Source organism: Rhinolophus hipposideros (assembly GCF_964194185.1).
Source record: "Rhinolophus hipposideros genome assembly, chromosome: 12".
Classification (NCBI taxonomy): Eukaryota; Metazoa; Chordata; class Mammalia; order Chiroptera; family Rhinolophidae; genus Rhinolophus; species Rhinolophus hipposideros.
This window is the reverse complement of record NC_138058.1, coordinates 12170065-12193362: the sequence shown is the minus strand read 5'-3', so window position 1 is coordinate 12193362 and position 23298 is coordinate 12170065. Positions and strand designations below refer to the sequence as shown.

Genomic DNA, 23298 nt, shown 5'->3' with positions numbered 1-23298 from the left:
ATTAAAAATGGAAAACATACCAAGAAAATAAATTAAACATCATAAAAGATCCACCCATTTCAGATCTTCCAAAAGTTTCCCATCACTGAAAGCAATATGGCTTTCTAGCAATCAACATTAGAAATACCTTTAATTAATTTAAGAAACGATAACCTTGGATTTGAGCATAACTTACACAAAGATAAACAAATATGAGTGGTCTGAGTATCTGTTGACTACCTGATGACTATCTAGTCTAACCTATTTCTCCAAATGTTACAGTGCCACAAAGTCATTGCACCCAAGTAGCTTCACTATTTCATAGAATTTTAGTTTTCCTTTCACTATAAGATTTCGTCTCTGTCAGACATACTCCAACAGATTTGTTTCTGATGAATAGACATTTGCCTCTGGTAGGATTTTTGTTTTCCTCATTAAAAATAAAATCCTGTGACACTAGTTGGAAATCTATCCACTTAAACAAGCTATCTTGGGTCTCTGTCTCCGTTTACTAATTTTTCTCTTTTTGCTCTACAACTTAAGTTAGTACATTAAGATACAAAACCCCAAGACTACTTATTTAGGTAGCTAGTTCCCCAACTTTAAGTCCAATAATTTAACAATTACAAATGGCTAAAAATATTAACAAAATGTGTCAGTGAAAATTTGACATTTTAGGGCAGGAGACAAAAAAACAAACCTGGAAAACCTAATCACGGTGTATGTGGTAGAACACACTTTACATCTAGAATCAGAGACCTGCTTTCAAGTCTGAGTTCTATCTCTGTATAGCTGTAAAATCCATGGACAAATTACCTAATTTTTCTAGGCCTCAGTTTTTCTACCAGGCCTCCCTCCTTCAGAGGGATGTTGTAAAGGAAAAACGAGACTATATATAAAAGTGAATTGAAAATGTGACAGACACCATGTACCGAATGCACCTAGTTAGAAGTATATGCACCCAGTCATTAGGGATTCACCAGCAAGTAGCACCAAGTACACAGACTGCTTACTACCACACTGAACAATGGCTTTCCATTTTCAGTTTTCATCTTCTAGAAGGCATAAACATTTTACTTTTAGAAGTGCTGTAGAGGAAAGAGGAATAGGGAAGTGGAAAAAAATACAAGTGAAAAAGAATCACTGAAGCAAAATAGCTGCTTGTTACAAGTCAAGGGGGTTACTTGAGATTCAAAGGGCAAAGCCAACCAAAGCCAATGAAAACATTTATGTTCAGCATCCCTATACATATCTGGCCTAAGGGAGGAACCACCAGTGACATGTTAAATGAACTTGTTATTCCAATATAAAAACCAAAAATAAAAAAACCCACACTACAAAATATTATAAATATGAATATAAGAGTAGCCTCCAATAAAACAGTAAGATGAAGAGGCAACCATAGGAATATAGCTTTGTCATTATTCTTAGTTTAGGTGGACACATTTGATGATCTCACTCCCCCTGAGCAAACAGGGAATATAAGAATAGATCTGTCTGAATGATTTAGACAAGAGAACAAAGTAAAAAGCTTGAATATATGAGGAACATTTGCAGAGTGTATCCATATAACTGAGGTGACTAGTGGAAATTGTGCTAAGTTAGTGAAAATTTTTACAAAGAGTTGCGTTTTATAATTTAGTGATGTTATTGACTATTACACAATGGTCAGAAATATTTTAAGCATCATATTATAAAAAGTAACGGTGTCTGATACGTAGAATTATACATTCAGGACAGATGAAAAAAATCATCCCACTGTCATTTCTTTGTATATATATACTTTAAAACTTACTAGATTCCACTGTCATCTGAAGCAAACTATCAATGACATTGGATAGGAGTCCTTTACTGGAGATTCTTAAATGATTTAATATTACTGGAACAGCTTGATACTCCAAAAACAAGACTTTTCCTTCATCAGTCTTCAAGTCCAAACAAAGAGAATCAAATGCCTGAGCCAGGTAGTCAGCTGAAAAAACAATATGTAAAATCAATTTCCATTATCAGTAATCTAGCTGATAACCAGAAACAGAAGATACAAAGGGAATGCTATCATTTTAACAAATTCATATGAGAAGCAAAAATTACATGACCAGAGAGTAAAGGCGAACTAGATATTTCCCCCCCTAAATAATTTGTTGGAACTCTACTGGGAGAAGAGGACTTACATTATGATTTATTCAGAATTTTCATACTTACCACTGAAGTAACAATAAACCACATTTTTTATATCAAGAAAGAAAATAATTGATATTTAATAGTAAATAGCACAAGTAATGTTTATTTTCCATATTTAATTATAACTACCACATGCTTCCAAAAATTTAAACAGCATTTGCATTTCAACTTTCACAATAGCTTCTGAGGTTATATTTTTTGTTGTTACTGCTTTCTAAGTGTTTACCTATTTCAAACTGTAACTATACAAATTTGCTGAATGGGTTTTAAACAAGGATTTCTGTCTCCTAATAAAGATAAAACATTAACCACTTGAAGCCAACTTCGGAAGGCTAGATATGCTCTGGTGTGTTACTTTTTGTGATATATCTGCCATTAAGAATGGCAAAAAGATTTTTACCAAGGCCAATGCTATGATGGCACCTGCCAGATCAGAATCCCTGTAACTTTCTTAAAGACGTTCCACAGATGATTGGAAAGCTTGTACAACCAGCATTAAGAAGAAATGATTTAACCAGAATCAATGCAAATGAGGTATTCAGATACTTAATATCATTACACTTCAATACATCCAACAATCCATCACTACTCTTACGATTTTACATTGTGCTTTTAAATGTACAACAATATTCCAGTTTTCTAAAACTTTCAATATACTACTCAAATGAATAAAAAACTGCTCATGCTGCTCAAGTACTAGTGAATTTTTCTACTGAGATTTTTGAAGTTTAAAGAATATTTAAGAATGCCTTGAAAATATGACAGAATCACCCATTAAAAACTTACTGTCTTCAGCCTCATGTTGCATTTCTGTTATTTCGGCTTACATAAACTAAAGTAGTAATTAAGAACCCTACTTATTAAGAATGAGAAGCTGAGTAAAATTAAAATACATATAAAAGAATTTTGAGAAATTAAGATCTGTGCCTCTGGATCATTATATTTTTACTTTTGGTAGAATTTAGTTCAAGAAACAGTGATATTGTACTTAATTTTTGTAGTTTAATAAAACATTTCAAATAAATGTGTATTTGGATTAAGCAAAGTTGCTAGATATTGTTCAGACTTGCCTTATTTAAAAACTTATCTGTATTTAGCAACAACTCAGGTGGAAGAGTGTAGATGACTCCTGAATACAGTTCTTCATAGGAACAAGTTTTTATCACAGTGCCACCTACTGTATTTGACACAAATTTTCACTTCATCTGAGATTCACATCATCTGAGATTTAAACAAGCTGAATGCTATGATATACTAAGTTTGCAAACTTAAAAAAATTGTCCTTTATTAATTTGGGGGGGAGGTGTAGAAAATAGTATTTGGTTATTTTTTTAAGAGGCCTTATCTTTCAGGGAGAATTAAAAATTATATCCTTATTTTAATTTCCCTAATAGTATAGATTTTCTAAAAACAAGACCAATTTAATTTCCAAAAGTATTTTTTAAAGTTTTAGTTACTAATTGTGCCCAAACTGATTTCTTTTTATGTATATGCCATATTATTGAGTCTTTAAAAAATGTCCTGACATTTAATTATAACCTTTGCAATCTTTATCAAAAGTCAATCTGTTGATCTTAATCAGCATGAAGCAGGTTTTCTACAACTTAAGTCTATATGTAGATTAAAAAAATTAGAAACTTTGCAGCAATTCCCATCAAAAGGTGAACTGGACTGCCCACTTCTGAATCTGGGGTAACCTTGGGGCTTTAACCAATAGAATGCTGCAGAACAACACTTGGGTGTTAGAAGCCAGAGCGTGGGCTTCAAGTGGCCAGGCCTCTTACAGTCTCCAACTGGGCAGTCTGACACCAAGTAAACAGGCCCAGCTAACCTGCTTGAGCCTGAGAATGAGAGACTAAGCAGAGAGAGAGACCCCAAATACGTGAGCAAGCCCAATCGAGAACAGGGGAGCCCAGCCCAGCTCAAATTAGCTGAGCCCAAATTACCAACCCAAAGAATTTGTGAGCTAGCAAATATAATAATGGTTGTTGTTTGAAGCAATTAAGGATATAGTGGATTATTATGCAACAACAGATATCTAACGCAGTCTAATAGACCTCAATTCTGATTTCAAGTAAAACCAACTCTTAGAAGCTAAATAATAATAAATGGTGATGTTTATGACAGCAGGTAGTTTGTTAGGAACTTACTGTATGCCACTCTTTGCTAAAACTTCATTCTCATTTAATCTTTAAAAAAATGTATTTTGTGGTGGAAAAACAGAAAAGGGACCTGCCCAATTTCACAAAGCTAGTAATGGGGCTGGAATTCAAACCTTAGCTGTCTGACTCCAGAGCTGAAGTTCTTTATTGTATGATGAGGTATGACAATTAAGTTCACTAAGTTGTTGAAACGATGTCACTGACCTTTTCTTTATATCAGAGGGATTATTCATTATGAATTTGTACCAACTGGACAAACAGTTAACCAAGTTTACTGTTTGGAAGTGCTGAAAAGGCTGCATGAAAGTTAGACGACCTGAACTTTTCGCCAACAATTCATGGCTCTTGCATCATGACACTGCACCAGCTCACACGACACTGTCTGTGAGGGAGTTTTTAGCCAGTAAACAAATAACTATATTGGAACACCCTCCCTACTCACCTGATCTGGCCCCCAATGACTTCTTTCTTTAGCCAAAGATAAAGGAAATATTGAAAGGAAGACATTTTGATGACATTCAGGACATCAAGGGTAATATGACGACAGCTCTGATGGCCATTCCAGAAAGAGTTCCAAAATTGCTTTGAAGGGTGGACTAGGCGCTGGTGTTGGTGCATAGCTTCCCAAGGGGAGCACTTCAAAGGTGACCATAGTGATATTCAGCAATGAGGTATGTAGCACTTTTTCTAGGATGAGTTTACGAACTTAATTGTCCGATCTCACACACTGCCATCTTACCACCAAGTCAAAACTTCCTGTTATCTGAGCAGTAATTCCCTACATTTCTCTTGGCCTGAAGTATAAGTTCATCATTTGCAAATATATAAATCTGCATAAATTTAGAGCTAAGCATTTTTTGGGGCAGTTTTATAACTTGTTTTAACTATCAGCAGTTAGTTCTCATCCACATTAACTGTTGGTAGATTTTTAAATATGGTGACAGGTATGTAGATAACCAATGTATAGAGCTTATTTGGTCAATCTTCACCCTCATTGCATTTTCTGGACAACCGCACCCGGATGCGGTGTGGGACATTCCTTATTCCTCTGGCCCAGACAGCTTTGTTGAGTCTGGTGACAGTGCGCACATCTGGTCTTCCCATCTTCATGGCAAATTTCCAGATCTCTTTTAGTGCCGGAGGAGCACAATTCTTGAAACTCACTCCATGGATGTGCTTGTGAATGTTGATGGTATATTCTCTGGTCATTATATTGTTGATGGCACAATGGCCCTTTTTTGCGCGAGGCCCTGCTGCGGCCAAGTTGGAAGGCCAGGGCTAAGTACTGAGTAGGGCAGGGCAGTAGAACTAGCCCAGGTGCACACATTTTTTCTAAAGAGTATATTAAAAAAGAAGGAAGTTGTCCCTAAAACAAATAAATCAGATAAAATTCTTATGACCTTTTAATTGTCATCTTTACATAGATCAAATGAGTATATACATATTGAAGGATTTATTAATTAAAATGATTTCACATTAAGTCCCACATCTACATACTTATAATTATTAATGACATATTACACTATACTCTCCTCATGATATTATTAAGGGCATGATTATTTGGGGTCAAGAAAGACTCGGTCCCTAATATTTGTCTGACCTTCAGTTTGCTCTTCTGTAAAAATGACAATACCATTTGTAATGTTATTGTGGGGAATTTGAAATAACCAAGTGCCTAACTAGAAAAATGCCAGCGACAATGCAAGAACTCATTTAATCTTCATTTCCTTCACTATTCCAATTGTGGGTTTGTTAGTTATTTGTCGTTTATCATTATTACAAATGGCACATTAACACCTTTGAACTTTTTTCCCTTTTGAATTATTTCCTTGCAATAAATCTTATTAATGGTTATGATACATTTCGGTGGCTCCTGTAAGAATGTACTTCATAAATGATTATGATTTATAATACAATAAAAACTGTATCTGTTTCTTCTCAGTGATACATCATATTAGATTATTTTCCTTTTGTGAATATAATGGATATGAGGCTGTATCTGACAGTTACATTTCATTTCAGCAATTCAGCATAGCATGGTGATTTAGAGTGTAGGCTTAACCTCTCTATGCCTCAATTTCCTCATTTATAAAATTGAGATTAACAATATTGATATCTCAAAAACTTGTAAGGATTAAATGAGTTAGTATATGTAAAGTGCTCAGGCCATAACATAGTGCTGTACATTTGTTATTATTTCTTTGATTATTTCAAGAAGTACATGCTCTTAGGAAGTTATACTGTGGGTCAGGAGGGTGGGCTTTAGATATGGATAGAGCTGAGTTGAGCTGAGCTGAATCAGACGGTCAAATACTGGCTGTGTGACCTTGGCACATTATCTAACCTCTGTAAATTAATCACCATTAATATGGGAATAATATTCAGAGATCATGTATAAAGAGCTTAGCATTATAATGTCAAATTCACATCAAGTATTATTATCTATATGAACAATCTATTTGCACTATCCATTCAATGGTACCAGGTATTCTTATAGATCTATATACTGTCAAGTGAAGGTCGAACTACCAATTCAATGCCAATAGGAGTCCTCATTTTGGGGTACAGTGAGGGGAGAGACTTTACTCAGTGCAAACAGCTCAACTGTGAAACAGGTCAATGATGATACAGCTCAATTATGACACAGCACAGCTGTGGAACAGCTCAGGTGAAGGAGACCTCGGTGTTAGAGCTCTGCTGTTACAGCTCTGCTTTGCTCCAGCTCCAGGTCTGATGTTGCCACTCCAGCTAGGGAAACAGTCTTCAATGGAAACTGAAAATGTGCTCTGCTGAGACAGAGGTGAAGCTGACTTATACAATGAGTTCCCACCCCCAGCCCCTGATTGATCTGTTTTCATGCAAATGACGACTCCAAATCCTGACAGTTTGGTCCAAAAGGCACTGTCCTGACTGGATGGAATGGCTGTTCTCATTGGTTAGTAAAGATGCAAATGAGGACATAGCTGCACGACTCTGATTGGATGGGGAAAGTCTCAGCACTATTGGTCAAGTTTTGATCATAGGAGCTCTCTTATAAGGATGGACTCAGCAGGAGCCCAGTTCAGGCGGTTTGGCTGCTCAGTCTGTGGCTTTTCACTGAAATACAGAGTGCATTAGAGGCCTCTGTAAACAATGGCTACTAGACTGTTGGCCTGTATATGGGCCCGATAACCAGAGGGAGTCCTTCTTGGCAGGCATATTATTCTTGGGGTCAACAATGTATTTGGGTTAAACATTTATTATGTGTATTATCTAACATACTTACATATCTTCTCTACTAAATTTATCAATCTTGTAACTGATACTTCTATTTTAAAAACAGGAAATATCGTTTTACTAAAGTTAAGACAAGCCTATTGTTCTAAGAGTTTTTGTTGTTTAAATTTCCAGTTCTTCCAGAATACGTTGCAGTGCGTGGTAAAAGAATCTATTCAAATTTTTTCTCCATACTTAGAATCATTTCTCCTAATGGTATTTACCAGATGTCTTTTTCCTTTCTTGGCTCTTGGGTTGCTTTACTGTGTCCAGATTACAGGCACACTTCATTTTATTGTGCTTCGGTTTATTGTGCTTCACAGATGTTGCATTTTTTAACAAATTATAGGCCACTGGCAAAGAGATTATGACTTGCTTTATTGTAATACTCGCTTTATTGCAGTGGTCTGGAACTGAACCTGCAATATCTCCGAGGTATGTTTGTATATAAATTAAGACCCAATAGCTTCCTTTCAACCCTCAACCCTACTGCACTTCTCTGGGGCATCTGACAATGAAGGCAGAAAACACAAGGTCAAAAAGGAATCAGATGATCAGCTTTGGAATTTGATACCATGAGAATATGGAACTAGTCACCTTTCTTAACATTTTCTCTCCCTGAAACATGGAGGTAGGGAAAGTGTTCCTCAGGGTAAGGATCTGCTCTCTCATGCTCTTTAAATAGTAGCACACTATCTAAACTTCTAGTGTGTCGTCAGTTCTAAGATGAAGCAGAATGAAATATTTACAATCTACTCACCCATTAGATTCTAAGGTCTTTGAGAGCAGAGACTGTCTTCTGATTCTTTCTATATCCTTAAAAAAGTGACTCGCACAAGGAAGTAATTAAACTCATTAATTAAGTGTATATGAAGTACCAATTTTGTGTCATTTCTGGATGTTATTTTTATTACTCTACTTTTATGTTTTAAATCAATGTTACTCATTTTTTATTATGTATCACGATTGTTTAAAATCTGCTAAGGCAAGCCTCTGCCCTAGTGTTGCTATTTTACTTGTTTTAAATTATCATATTCATTGTAAATATTTTTTTCAAATGAACTTTCCTACTGCTTTCTCAAATTATACAAACTATATTGTAATTTTAATTGGTATTACTACATTAAGCCACTTGGGTAAGTTTTTCATACACTTGATCTTCCCTAGTAAGAAGAATGAAAGCCCTTTATTTCTGCCATTTAACTTCAGCAATAATCTTTATTAACCTGTTCATTCATCCATTATTTACCCATATCTTTATGCCCTGTTATATTTCACAAAATCCCTGTAATCTAATATGGGTACCATATTAGATTAACATCCAGATTTTACATTTTTTGCTTTGCTTACATGAACAAGATTTCTTTATCCACATATATTATGACTGCTTATCCCTGGTAGTCCTAGTAAACTATAGTCATAGATAGTCACAATAGAATTCAAAGTCAAAATATTTTTATGAATTTCCTCTGGAGCACGACTCCCATTCATTAGGGCTCCACACTCATGACCTAAGCACCTTCCAAAGGCCCGCCTCTTAATACCATCATCTCTGGAGAGTAGGATTTCACCACACGAATTGGGGGAATGGGGATACACACAAATATTGAGACAACACATTATATTAAATACGTTTCTTAGCCAGTTTCTTTGAATGTCCTCAATTTGTAGACAGTATCCATGAATTAATAGTTTTCTCTATTCCTTACTAATATGCATCCTTCATTTTTTTATGGCTCATTGCAAATGGTCATTATGTCCAATGCTGTACTGCACAGAAGTGGTGACAGAGAGCACCTAATTCCCTCCTGTTTTATTTCTCTATTTCATTAGTTTTATCAGTAATGATTGTTATATTTTATCAACGTAATGCCTACTGACATGTGGTGAACTTTATTTAGGGCTAATACCCCCTTCTCATAAATGACTTTTGAAACAGTTACCACCCTATTTGTTATAACTTTGAAAACTATAACTATAAGGAAGAAAATAACTAAGAAGACAGAGTTAGAGTTTTGGGTTTTTTTTCTTAAATTCCATACAATTAGGAATAACTAAATAGAACATACTCAGCAAAAGTAGTCAAATAAATTACTACCGTAGCCCACTTAAAAATAACAATAGTCTGAGTTACATAATTGAACAAACAGGAAAGATAGATTGATGGTATATTTATTATTGTTTGACTACAGTGGTATTACTTACTTTAACAAAAATTCTCATATTTAATAATCCAAAATAACTACTTATTACCTGTACACCAAAACTGTATTAAAAATGGCCAACTTTGATTAAAACACTATTTTAATTCATTCATTTCCTTATTCACTATTATACATCAAGCACTGTGCTAGATGCAGGGGGATACAATGCTAAAAAGACAATTTTTTTCCTTAGGCAACTTACAAACTAGTGCAGAGATTGACAAACTTTTTTTGTAAAGGGCCACATAATATTATTACAGGCTTTGGGAGGGCAGGGGCAATACAGTCTCTTTGGTCAGCTACTCAACTCTTTTGTTGTAAGGTAAAATCAATCAGAGACAATAAGAAACAAAGGAGCATGGATGTGTTCAAATAAAACTTTATTTCCAAAAAGGTGGTGGGCCAGATTTGGCCCATGGGCTAGGTTAGTGGAAAATAAGTAACTAGCAATTTCAATACATATGGTAAATGCAGTAATAGTGGTAGAAAAGATTGTTATGGAACATGATTTAAGAGAATCAACACAGACTTCTGGGATGGGGCAACAATCCAACTGATGACTGTTTTCTCAAATTCAGCAAATTAAAGTAGTTTTTATAATGTGCTACCATTATAGAACAACTTAAAATCTCATTCTAAAAATGTAAAACATATTTGACTATGTAAGAATTGCTTTATTATATAGTATCCCCTTCTAGTTGTTAATGAAAAATTATGCCACAAGCACATTTGAAAACTTACCTTGAGTGACTGTTTTGAGAACAATTAACGTTGATAAAAATCTCAGTGGTAAATTGGAACTCTTAAAGAAAGCAGCTGTCTTTGGTTTATTCTCCACAGAATGTTCTAAATAATTATCCTGAGTTCTCTTAGTTACCACTCCTTTGAATATGTCTTCACCCAGTCTCCTCAATGTTGATGTCATAGTTGAATGCTGTTAAAATATGTACTATTTTAGTATATTTATTCACGTTCAGAAAAATATAATTTTAAATGCTACAATCAAATGTGTGAACTAAAGATAAGTCAATTTTTTACTAAAATAAAACGGAGGTGAAAATATGCAAGACTGGAAAGTAATAATTTTATAATCAACTTTTAAAAATTATTTATGACTATATATTTTTCTAAAAGAATTGGGCAGTCTACCAGAATTAGGAAATTGGAGACAGTAATTTTCTAAGAATAAAATTAGGACGAGAATTGAGACAAAATTCAATTTCAAAACATTTAGGAACATAAGATCATGATATATTTCTGGCAGAGAAATCAAAGGAATAGAGATAGACTCTACAGGTTCTTCATTGTGCCATCATTACTGATAAATGGCTTATCAGGTATATCTTACAGTGTTAGTGTATAAATTGATCATCTAGGGCCTTACAGCTCAGGATGATTGTAAATGTCACAATGATTTTGGTAACTTTTAATAATTTCAAAAGAATAAAATACTGGGTTAGACTCATGAATAATCCTCATGGCAAGTAAATCTAAAACAAGAAAATGGGCAAAACAGAATACCTCTAAAATCATATAGGCTCTTAAGGTATTCCACATACATGTTAAGAACCAAATAATGGGATACCATTCCAAACTGCTGCAGATGAGAGTGCTTATGCCAGACTTAGAAATAACTTAAAATTTTTTTTATTATGACCCAATTCTCCAAACCCATGTCACTGAGTTTTATAACAGTTTACCATCTTATGGAAATTTGTGGCCAATTGGTACCCAAATCAGTATTGATCTTGCAATGTGGATAACAAATAATGCCTTTACAATTTCTGCATATGAAATTAGAAACAGATATATTCAGACTTTATGGGAATCAAAGGCCAAATGACTGGGTGGTGAGTGGCACAAGAGGTGCAATCTAATTTAAATATTGTCAATAGCTTTTAATATCATCAGGGAAAGACATGTGTTTTAAAAGCTTTATGTAAAAAGATAATAGAAGAAAATGTTTCAAAATTCTACTTAGTATAACTATGATAGAATGATAAGATTAAGGGAAATCTGCTTATTTAAAAAATTATAATGCTTTATATTACCCTTTATAATGGAAAATACACTCTTATCTTTTAAAACATATGTTGACACTATTTCCCCTTAAGCGAAGGAGAAGAAGGAAAAAATATCACAAAAGTAGCATTTTTGATTGTTACTGAACCTTCACCAAAGGACACTGAAATCTTTGCTGAAACCAACTAGGTGCTGACTTTTTCATAATTCATTCACAGTATGATACGTGATTTTCCTACTTGGATTATTCATCTTTACCAAGATTTGAATTAAAACATTAGCATCAAACCTTTTTTCCAGGAGGCAAAACATGTCAAACATAACTTAGACTCCCAAATTTAACACGTTTTTAAAAGTAAAAATAAAAAACTTCTGGCTATAAGGTGTATGTGTACTTTTCCTTAGTCTTCCTGCTCTAAGGACAACTAAAACTCCTAGACATCATACAGAAAACAAACATAACATGAATCCAAAAGGTGGAGAGAAAGAAAGCAGACTGGCTAGGTACCTGGAGCAACAAGTTCCAGGTACATGGCAACAAGTTCTCTGAGTTTCTTGATGCCTCATATTTCCTGGTCTTGGAGCTGAAAAAGCTGGCAACCTGAAAATGCCAAAAAAAGCACCAACAAAAGGTTGCACTCTCTAGCCAAAGGACTAGGAAAATGGCAGCAATGCAAGACAAAAAAACCTTTAGAAAAAACCATGTTTCAGCCAAATACCACAGAAAACTCTGGCTCAGACGAGCAAAAGTCCTAAGAAGAGCCTATACTTCCACCTCACCAAGAGGTAAGGAGGTATCAGTAAAGGCCATGTGGGAAGTAGTAATGAGACACTTTTATCCCTCCCAGTTAAGGAGGTATCAGTGGAGGCCTGGTGGGGAGCCAAAATTCTCTCCCACCCACCCTCAGATATCAACAAAAGCTGGTGGGGAACCTGGATGTCTATCTCACTGGGAAATAAAAAGGAGGCACCCCCTCTGCCCTTTCCTCTGCCAGGGAAGTGTTAAAGAAAGCCAGATAAAACAAAATGTTTAGTAAGATCCAGAGTATTATAACAGAATACTAAAATGCCCAGTTCTCAATTCAAAAAAATCACTAATTACGTCAAGAACCAGGAAGATCTCAAACTGAATGAAAAAAGAAAAACAATAGTTGTCAACACCAATATGACCAAGTTGTTAGAATTATCAATCATTTTAAAGCAGTCATGATAAAATGAGAAATCACACTTTTAAATAAAAATTAGAAAATCTTAACAAAATAGAAAGTTTTACCAAAGAAAATATAAAGAAAAACCAAATGGAAATTTTGTAAATGAAATTACAATAACCAAAATTAAAAATTCACTATACAGCCTCAACTGCAGAATGGAGAGAATAGAGGAAATAATTAGTTAACTGAAAATAAAGCAACAGATATCACTCAATCTGAACAACAGAAAAAAAAAATTGGGGGAGAAAATTAAACAGAGCCCAAGGATTTAACAAAAGATTTAATAATCACGCTGATCAGAATCCTGAAAGAAGGAAAATCAGATTGGGCTAAAAAAATGCTTGAAGAAATACTGACTGAAAACTTCCCAGATTAAATAATAATAATAATAATAATAATAATAATAATAATAACAACAACAACACACACACACACACGCACATATGGAGAGATAGAGAGAGAGAGAGAGATTGAAGAAGCTGACCAAACCCAAACAGGATAAATTCAGAGATCAACAAGGCACATCATAGCCCAACATATGAAAACTAAAGAAAAAAAGAAATGGAGAGCAGTGATAGAGAAATTAACATACATGGGGGAAGCAATTCAAATGACAATGGATTTCTTATCCCAAACCATGGAAGTTGGCTAACAACAATTGTCAATTGGCACATTTTTCAAGCATTGCAAGAAAAAGAACTGTCATTCTAGAATTTGATACCCAGTAAAAATATCCTTCAGGAATAAAGGGAAAATCAGAACATTATAAGATGAAGAAAAACTAACACAATTTGTCATCAGCAGACCTAATCTGAAAGACTACCTAAGGAAAGTTCTCTAAATAAAAATCAAACAAGAAAAGGGAACTTGAACATCAAGAAGGAAAGGAGAAAGAAAACAGCAAAAATATGGATAAATACAATAGACTTTCCTTCTCTTCTTGAGTTTCATGTTTGACAGTTGTACAAAAATGATAACATTGTCTAATTTGGTTCTAAATATACCCAAAGAAAATATTAACACAACTATAGTATAGAAAGTGAGGTTAAGGGTTGAAAAGGAGGCAAGCTTTCTATATTCGACTTGAACTAATAAAATGACAACACCAGTAGACTATAATAGGTTACTTATATACAATGTAATACCTAGAAGAACTACTAAAAAAAGCTGTGCAAACAGATACACGCAAAATTCTAAAGATAAATCAAAATGGAATTCTAAAAAATGTTCAAGTAACCCAGAGGAAAGCAGGAAAAAGAAACCAGAGAAACGAAAAACAGAGACAAAAAGAACAGTAAACAAAAAATAAAGTTAATACACTTAACCCTAAATATACTGTGTTTCCCGGAAAATAAGACCAAGCCGGACAATCAGCTCTAATGCGTCTTTTGGAGCAAAAATTAATATAAGACCCAGTCTTATTTTACTATAATATAAGACCAACTATAATATCATATATCATATCATATCATATATCATATAATATCATATCATATCATATCACATCATATCATACTGGGTCTTACATTAACTTTTACTCCAAAAGACGCAAAAAGACTGATTGTCTGGCTAGGTCTTATTTTCAGGGAAACATGGTATCAAACAAAAATAAAGTTAGCACACTTAACCCTAAATATATCAAAACTACATCAAACACAATGCAGTTATATATTCCAAATAATGCCCTAAATACACCAATTAAAACATAACTGGACAAAGTTGATTAAAGAACATAAACTGAGCCATCATCAAAATGGCGGCGTGAGGTTAGCCTCTGTAAAGCTCCCTGGAATTTACAACTAATCGAACAACAATAACTCCACAAAGGACTCCCTGCACAGCAGACAGGCAAGATGAAGAGGCCCACTACTGAATTCACCTAAAGGTGGGAGAATTGCGCGAGCGGGGTAGGACGGAAGGGAGAAGTGCAGAGACAGAGCCTCGCGGGCGCAAGACGCAGACCTAGCTCAGTGCTCCGAGCTCGCTGCATCCCAGAACTACCGCAGCTGTGGGAGAGAGAAGAACTCGGACTGCTAGGGCTCCGCGTACGGCCCACAGGGCTGAGGGGGCAGCATATAACACAGCTGAACCCAACGCTCACGGCAAAGACCTCGGAGAAAAGACTGAGGGAAGAACGCTGAAAACTGTGGTTTAAGCCTACACTGCCGAGAACGGAAGCCTTAGGCACTGAGACTAGCCACCCCCTCCCAACCCTCCCAGAACAAGCCCCGCCCACCCCTGCCCGGTGCTAGAAGCGGAACAGTAGCAGTTTCAGTTCAAAAGAACAGAATATTTGCGGTTCTGAGAACTGTGGACCGCAGACACAGATTCACAGCCAAACTAGTTCCGGCAAAGGGGAGGGAGCTGTGGAAGTGGGACCGCTATGGTGATGGTCGCCACCATTGCTCTGGGCCACCTCTCACAATTCACCCCACCCCTAGCCCCACCTATCTGGGCGGATGCCTGCAGGAGAAAACAAAACTGCTGAAACATACGGGATCTGAATCTGGTGCAAAAAGAGCTTTGGAACTTCAAATGCTCTCCGCATACCCGCAGGGACGTGGTACGATATGACCCAGGCAAACTGTTAACAGAGGAGAAGCCAGTCTCCCAGGGAATCGCCCCATTGTGTGAGAAGCTGGAATAGTGCAGAGAAAATATAGCACTACTGTGTGAGAGAGTAAAATAAAGGCTGCAGTCAGAGACAAAATAAAACATTCTACCAACAAGTATTGGAAAACAAAAGACAGACGTCTTCATATCAACCTGTTGTAAAAGCCACTCCTGTAGATGTCTAGGAAGAGAAATAATAAATCAGTAATTGCCATGAATAACCAGGACAACAAGACAGCTCAGTAAGAAAGTGAAAAGTCTCCAGAAAAGGAATTTAAAGATATGGAAATATGTGACTTAAATGACAGAGAATTCAAGATTGCAGTTCTGAAAAAACTCAATGAGATGCAAATAAACACAGAAAGGCAATTTAATGAACTCAGAAACGCAATCAAAGAACACCATGAGCATTTTACGAAGGGATTGAAATATTAAAAAAGAACCAAATGGAATTTCTGGAGATTAAGAACTCAATAGAAGAAATTAAGAATGAAATAACCACCTTGGGTAGTAGAGTTGACCAGATGGAGGAAAGAATCAGTGACATCGAAGATAGAAACCTGGAAATTACACAGATGGAAGAAGAAAGAGACTTGAGACTTAAAAGGAAGTGAAACTTTCTGACTCCATCAGAAGAGCAATATAAGAATAATGGCCATACCAGAAGGAGAAGAAGGAGAGAAGGGAACAGAGAATATATTCAAACAAATTCTTGATGAGAACTTCCCAAAATTGTAGACAGAACTGGACCCTCGAATCCAAGAAGCAAACAGAACACCTAATTACCTCAATCCCAACAGGCCTTCTCCAAAGCACATCGTATTGAAGCTGTCTAAAATCAACGACAAAGAAAGAATCCTCAAGGCAGCCAGGGAAAAGAAAACGGTAACCTACAAAGGAAAGTCCATTAGATTATCATCAGATTTTTCAGCAGAAACCCTACAAGCCAGGAGGGAGTGGAACCTAATATTCAAACTATTGAAAGAGAGAAATTATGAGCCAAGAATAATATATCCAGCAAAGATATCCTTTACATATGAAGGAAGAACAATGACCTTTGCAGACATACAGAAGCTGAGGGAATTTTCTAATACACGACCTGCACTACAAGAAATACTAAAGGAGGCTATTGGACCACCATCAACAGGGACAATTTGTGGCAACATAAAAAGGGGGAGAGTAAAGGCCTGAACCGGAATATGGGAATGGAGAAACTCAACGTGGTGAAGAAAATGGAATGCTCTAAATATCAAACTTTCTTTTACATAAATTTAAGGGCAACCACTCAAAAAAATCCAGAACTGAAATATATACTGTAATAAAAGAAGAAACAGAGGGAAACATCATAGAATACCACCACACAGAAATAACAGACAACAACCAAAAGGCAAAGAAACAATGGAGACACAGCCTTACCAGAAAACTAAAGATAGAATGACAGGAAATCCTCACGTATCAATAATCATCCTAAATGTAAATGGACTGAACTCACCAATAAAAAGGCACAGAGTAGCAGACTGGATCAAAAAACTAAAACCAACCATATGCTGCCTCCAAGAGACACATCTCAGCTACAAGGACAAGCATAGACTCAAAGTGAAAGGGTGGAACTTGACACTCCAAGCAAATGGTACCCAGAGAAAATCAGGTGTAGCCATAATGATATCAGATGAAACAGACTTCAGGGTGAAAAAGATAACAAGAGACAAAGATGGACATTTCATAATGGTAAAGGGGACTATACAACAAGAAGACATAACAGTCATTAATATTTATGCCCCCAATCAGGGAGCACCGAAATATACCAAGCAACTACTAACAGAACTAAAGGGAGGAATTGACCAAAACACAATTATACTAGGGGACTTAAATACATCATTGACAGCTATGGATAGATCATCCAAACAGAAAATACATAATGAAATAGCAGACCTAAATGACACATTAGATGAAATGGACATAATTGACATATATAGAGAGCACTTCATCCTAAAACATCACACTACACATTCTTTTCTAGTGCACATGGAACATTCTCAAGGACAGACCATCTATTGGGACATAAAATCAGCCTCAGCAAATTTAAGAAGATTGAAATCATACCAAGCATATTCTCTGATCACAAGGCTTTGAAATTGCATATCAACTGCGAAAAGAAAGCAGGAAAAAACACAAATACATGGAGATTAACCAACATACCTTTAAAGAACGACTGGGTCAAAGAAATTAGAAGAGAGACCAAAAGATACATAGAAACAAATGACAATGAAAATACATCCTACCAAAATTTTTGGGATGCAGCGAAAGCAGTTTTAAGAGGGAAATTTATATCATTACAGGCCTATCTCAAGAAACAAGAAAAATCCCAAATAAACAACCTCACGTTACACCTTAACTAGAAAAAGAAGAACAAGTGAAACCCAGGTCAGCAGAAGAAAGGAAATAACAAAAATCAGAGCAGAACTAAATGAAATAGAAAACAAAAACACAGAAAAAATTAATATGACAAAAAGCTGGTTCTTTGCAAAGATTAACAAAATTGGCAAACCCTTGGCTAAACTCACTAAGAAAATAAGAGAAGACACTAATTAACAAAATCAGAAATGAAAAAGGGGAAGGTATCACGGACACCACAGAAATACAAAGGATCATCCAAGAATACTATGAAGGACTATGTGCCAACAAATTCAATAACCTAGAAGAAATGGACAAGTTCTTAGACACATATGGCTATCCAAGGCTGAACCATGAAGAACTGGAAAATCTAAACAGACCGATCACCAGTAACGAAATTGAATCAGTCATCCAAAACCTTCCCAAAGGCAAAAGTCCTGGACCAGATGGCTTCACTAGTGAATTCTACCAAACCTTCAAAGAGGATCTAATACCAATCCTGCTCAAACTCTTCCAAAAACTTGAAGAAGAGACACTAATCCCTAACTCATTTTATGAGGCCAGCATTACCGTGATACCAAAACCTGGTAAGGACAACACAAAAAAAGAAAACTACAGACTAGTATCTCTGATGAATACAGATGCAAAAATCCTAAACAAAATTCTAGCAAATCAAATACAACAATGCATTAAAAAGATTATTCACCACAACCAAGTGGGATTCATCCCCGGGGCACAAGGATGGTTCAACATCTGCAAATCCATCAATGTGATACATCACATAAACAAAATAAAGGACAAAAATCATACGATTATATCAACTGATGCAGGAAAAGCATTTGACAAGATACAACATCCATTTATGATTAGAACACTTAAATAGGTATAGAAGGAAAATACCTTAACATATTAAAGGCCATATATGACAAGCCCTCAGCTAGTCTCATAATCAATGGTGAAAAACTGAAGCCCTTTGCTCTACGTTCAGGAATACGACACGGCTGTCCCCTATCACCTCTGCTTTTCAACACAGTGTTGGAAGTCCTTGCCAGAGCAATCAGGCAAGAGAAAGAAATAAAAGACATCCAAATTGGGAATGAAGAAGTTAAATTATCACTCTTTGCAAATGACACGTTGCTATATATAGAAAACCCTAAAGACTCCACCAAAAAGCTATTAGAAACAATCAACGAATACAGTAAAATTGCTGGCTACAAAATCAACGTACAAAAGTCCATTGCATTCCTATATACTAACAATGAAATCTCAGAAAAAGAAATACAAAAAACAATTCCCTATGCAATTGCAGCAAAAAGAATAAAATACCTAGGAATAAACTTAACCAAGGATGTGAAGAACCTATATGCTGGAAACTATAAGACATTTTTGAAAGAAATTGAAGAAGACACAAAGAAGTGGAAAGACATTCCATGCTAATGGATTGGAAGAATCAACATAGTTAAAATGGCCATATTACCCAAAGCAATATACAGATTTAAAAAATCCCAATGGCGTTTTTTAAAGAAATAGAACAAAAAATCATCAGATTTGTTTGGAACCACAAAAGACCCTGAATAGCCAAAGAAATCTTAAGAAAACAGAACAATACTGGAGGTATCACACTCCCTGACTTTAGCTTGTACTACAGGGCTACAATAATCAAAACAGCATGGTATTGGCAGAAAAACAGACACATAGACCAATGGAATAGAATTGAGAACCCAGAAATAAAACCACATAAATATGGACAGATAATTTTTGACAAAGAAGCTAAAAACTTACAATGGACCAAAAGACAGCCTCTTCAATAAACGGTGCTGGGAGAATTTGATAACCACGTGCAAAAGAATGAAACTGTCACCATGTACCAAAATTAATTCAAAATGGATCAAAGACTTAAGCATAAGACCGGAAACAATAAAGTGCATAAAATAAAACATAGGTACTAAACTTATGGACCCTGGGTTCAAAGAGCATTTTATGAATTTGAATCCAAAGGCAATGGAAGTAAAAGATAAAATAAACGAATGGGACTATATGAAACTTAAAAGCTTCTGCACAGAAAAAGAAACCATCGACAAAATAAAGAGGCAACCAACTGAATGGAAGAAGATTTTTGCAAACAGTGCCTCCGATAAGGGGCTAATATCCAAAATATACAAGGAACTCATGAAACTCAACAACAAAAAACCAAACAACCCAATTGAAAAATGGGCAGAGGACCTGAAGAGACATTTCTCCAAAGAGGACATACAAATGGCAAATAGACATGAAAAAGTGCTCAACATCACTAATCATTAGAGAAATGCAAATAAAAACCACAATGAGATATCACCTCACCCCAGTGAGAATGGCTCTCATCAACAAGACAAATAGTAATAAGTGTTGGAGAGGCTGTGGAGAAAAAGGAACCCTCATACACTGTTGGTGGGAATGCAGACTGGGCAACCGTTATGGAAGGTAGTGTGGAGGTTCCTCAAAAAATTACAAATAGAATTACCATATGACCCAGCAATCCCTCTCCTGGGTATCTACCCAAAAAATCTGAAAACATTTATCCATAAAGTGTGCTCCAATGTTCATTGCAGCTTTGTTTATGGTGATCAAGACATGGAAACAACCAAAATGTCCTTCGATAGATGAATGGATAAAGAAGCTGTGGTGTATATATACAATGGAATACTATTCGGTGTTAAGAAAAGCTGGTATAGGAACATTTGTGACAACATGGATGGATTTTGAGAGTATAATGCTGAGTGAAATAAGTTAGACAGAAAAAGCAGAGAACCATATGATTTCACTGATATGTGGTACATAAACCAAAAACAACAAAAGAACAAGACAAACAAATTACAAACAAAAACTCACAGACACAGACAATAGTTTAGTGGTTACCAGAGGTTGGGGGGGGAGGTGAGGGGTGGAAGATAAGGGTAAGGGGCATCAAATATATGGTGATGGAAGGAGAACTGATTCTGGGTGGTGAACACAGAATGGGATTTATAGATGATGTAATACAGAATTGTATACTTGAAATCTATGTAATTTTACTATCAAATGTCACCCCAATAATTTTTTTAAAAAAAGAACAAACTAGCTATCTGCTATCTATGAAAAACTCATTTCAAATATAATAATGTAAGCAGGTCAAAATGAAAAAAATGGAAACAAACATCATGAATTAAATGAATGCAGAAGTGGCTCTATTAATATCAAAAGACAGACCTCAAAGTGAAGAAAATTACCACGGACAAAGAGGCACATTGTATAATGATGAAAGAGTCAATCCACTAAGAAAACATAACAATCTTAAATGTATAGGCACCAAGAAACGAGTTGCAAAATATGTGAGGCAAAAATTGATAAAAAGCAACAGGAGAAATATAGGAATCCACAATTATAGCTGAAGATGTCAACATCCCTCTCTGAACAATTGATACAACAACTAGACAGAATCTTAGCAAGGCAATAATACTATAACTCAGCATCGTCGACCAGCAAGATCTAATCCACATTTATAGAACACTCCAAACAGCAACAGCAGAATACACATCTTCAGCCAAAACAATGAACAATACAACCAAACTAGAAAAACAATAGGGTAACAGAAAGATTATAACAAACTTCTAAATAATACATGGGTGAAAGAGGAAGTCTCAAAGGAAATTTTTAAAAATATATTAAATTTAAATGCAATATATTATATTAAATATATTAAATATTTAAATACATTAAATATTTAAATATATTAAGATGAAATGCAACATACCAAAATTTGTGGAACAGTTCAAGCAGTGCTCACAGGAAACTGGCACTAAATGCACATATTAGAAAAGAGGAAAAGTTTAAATCACCTCAGTAACCTAGAGAAAGGAGAGCAAAACAAATCCAAAGCAAGGAGAAGAAAATAACAGAGATAAATAATAAAGATAAAGATAAAACTGAAAACAGAAAAATAAGAGATGATCCTTTGAAAAAATCAATAAAACAAATTTCTAGCAAGACAGAGAAATTAAAAAAAAATTACACAGATTATGAATACTAGGAATGAAACAGAGGTATCACTTCTAACACTGAAGGCATCAAAAGGATAATAAGAGAATACTATGAAAAATTCTACACATATATATTTGACAGCTTAGACAAAATGGTTCAATTCCTTGGAAAGCCCAAACTACTATAAATCACCTATATGAATTACATACAGAAAACTACAGACCAATATCCCTAACAAAATAAATACAAAACTCCTTAAAATAATGTTAGCAAACAGAATTCAGAAAATATAAAAAGAACTATACACCAGAGCCAAGTGAGGTTTATTTCGGGAATGCATAGTTGGTTCAGTATTTCAAAGTCAATCAATATAATCTACCATATTATCAGGTTAAAGAAGAAAAAAAGCCCATAATCATATAAATACAGGAAAAGTATAGGAAAAATATCAACACTCATTCATGATAAAAACTCAGAATAATAGGAATAGATAGGAACTAATTAAGCTTGATAAAAAGCACCTAAAAATGATAGTTAATATTATACTTAATAGTGAAGAACTGAATATTTCCTCCCTAAGATCAAGAATAAGGCAATGACGTCCATTTACCATCATTCATATTCACAATAATGCTAGAAATTCTAGGTCATGTAGTAAGAGAAATTAAAGTAATACATGTCAAAAAAGGGAAAACTAAATGTTCTTATTTGCAGATATATGATTGTCTACATAGAAAATCCCAAGCATCTTTAAGAAAACTCCAAGAACTAATAAGATCAAAGTGACAAGACACAGAATAAACAGAAATATCATTTAAATCTCTCTATACTATAAATGAACCCATGAATACCAAAATTAAAAAGACAATACCAATCCCAATCACTCATAAACATCATTTAGTTGACAATCTAACAAAACATGCACAAAAATTTTATGAAAACTAAATTACTTGGATAAAAGAAATCAAATTTCTAAATAAATGTAGAAACAACATATTGGGTTCCTGAACTGGAAGACTCAACACAGTAATAATGTCAATTTTTCTCAAATTTATATACAAGTTTGATGTAATTATTTCAAAATTCCAGCAAGTTATTTTGTCGATTAAAAAAATTACTCTAAAATTTATTTGAAAAGGCAAAGGAACTAGAATAGTTAAAACATATTTGGGGAAAAAAAACTATAAAATTGGAAGAATCAGTCTACCGAATTTCAAAATATATTATAAAGCTACAGGAATCAACAGTGTGGTATTGACAAAGGAACAGACACAAAAATAT

At 35.0% G+C, this 23298-nt stretch overlaps 1 protein-coding gene across 3 annotated transcripts in view; it reads right to left on the bottom strand.

Annotated features, from left to right (window-relative positions):
* CCDC138 (coiled-coil domain containing 138) overlaps positions 1 to 23298 on the bottom strand; it is a 73240-nt gene that overhangs the window by 10373 nt on the left and 39569 nt on the right. For all 3 annotated transcript variants that reach the window (XM_081068748.1, XM_081068749.1, XM_081068750.1), the window contains 2 exons: positions 10523 to 10715; positions 1775 to 1951 (listed from right to left, as the gene is read on the bottom strand). In XM_081068748.1, the coding sequence (XP_080924874.1) occupies positions 1775 to 1951; positions 10523 to 10715 (370 nt within the window). The remainder of the gene's footprint in view (positions 1 to 1774; positions 1952 to 10522; positions 10716 to 23298) is intronic.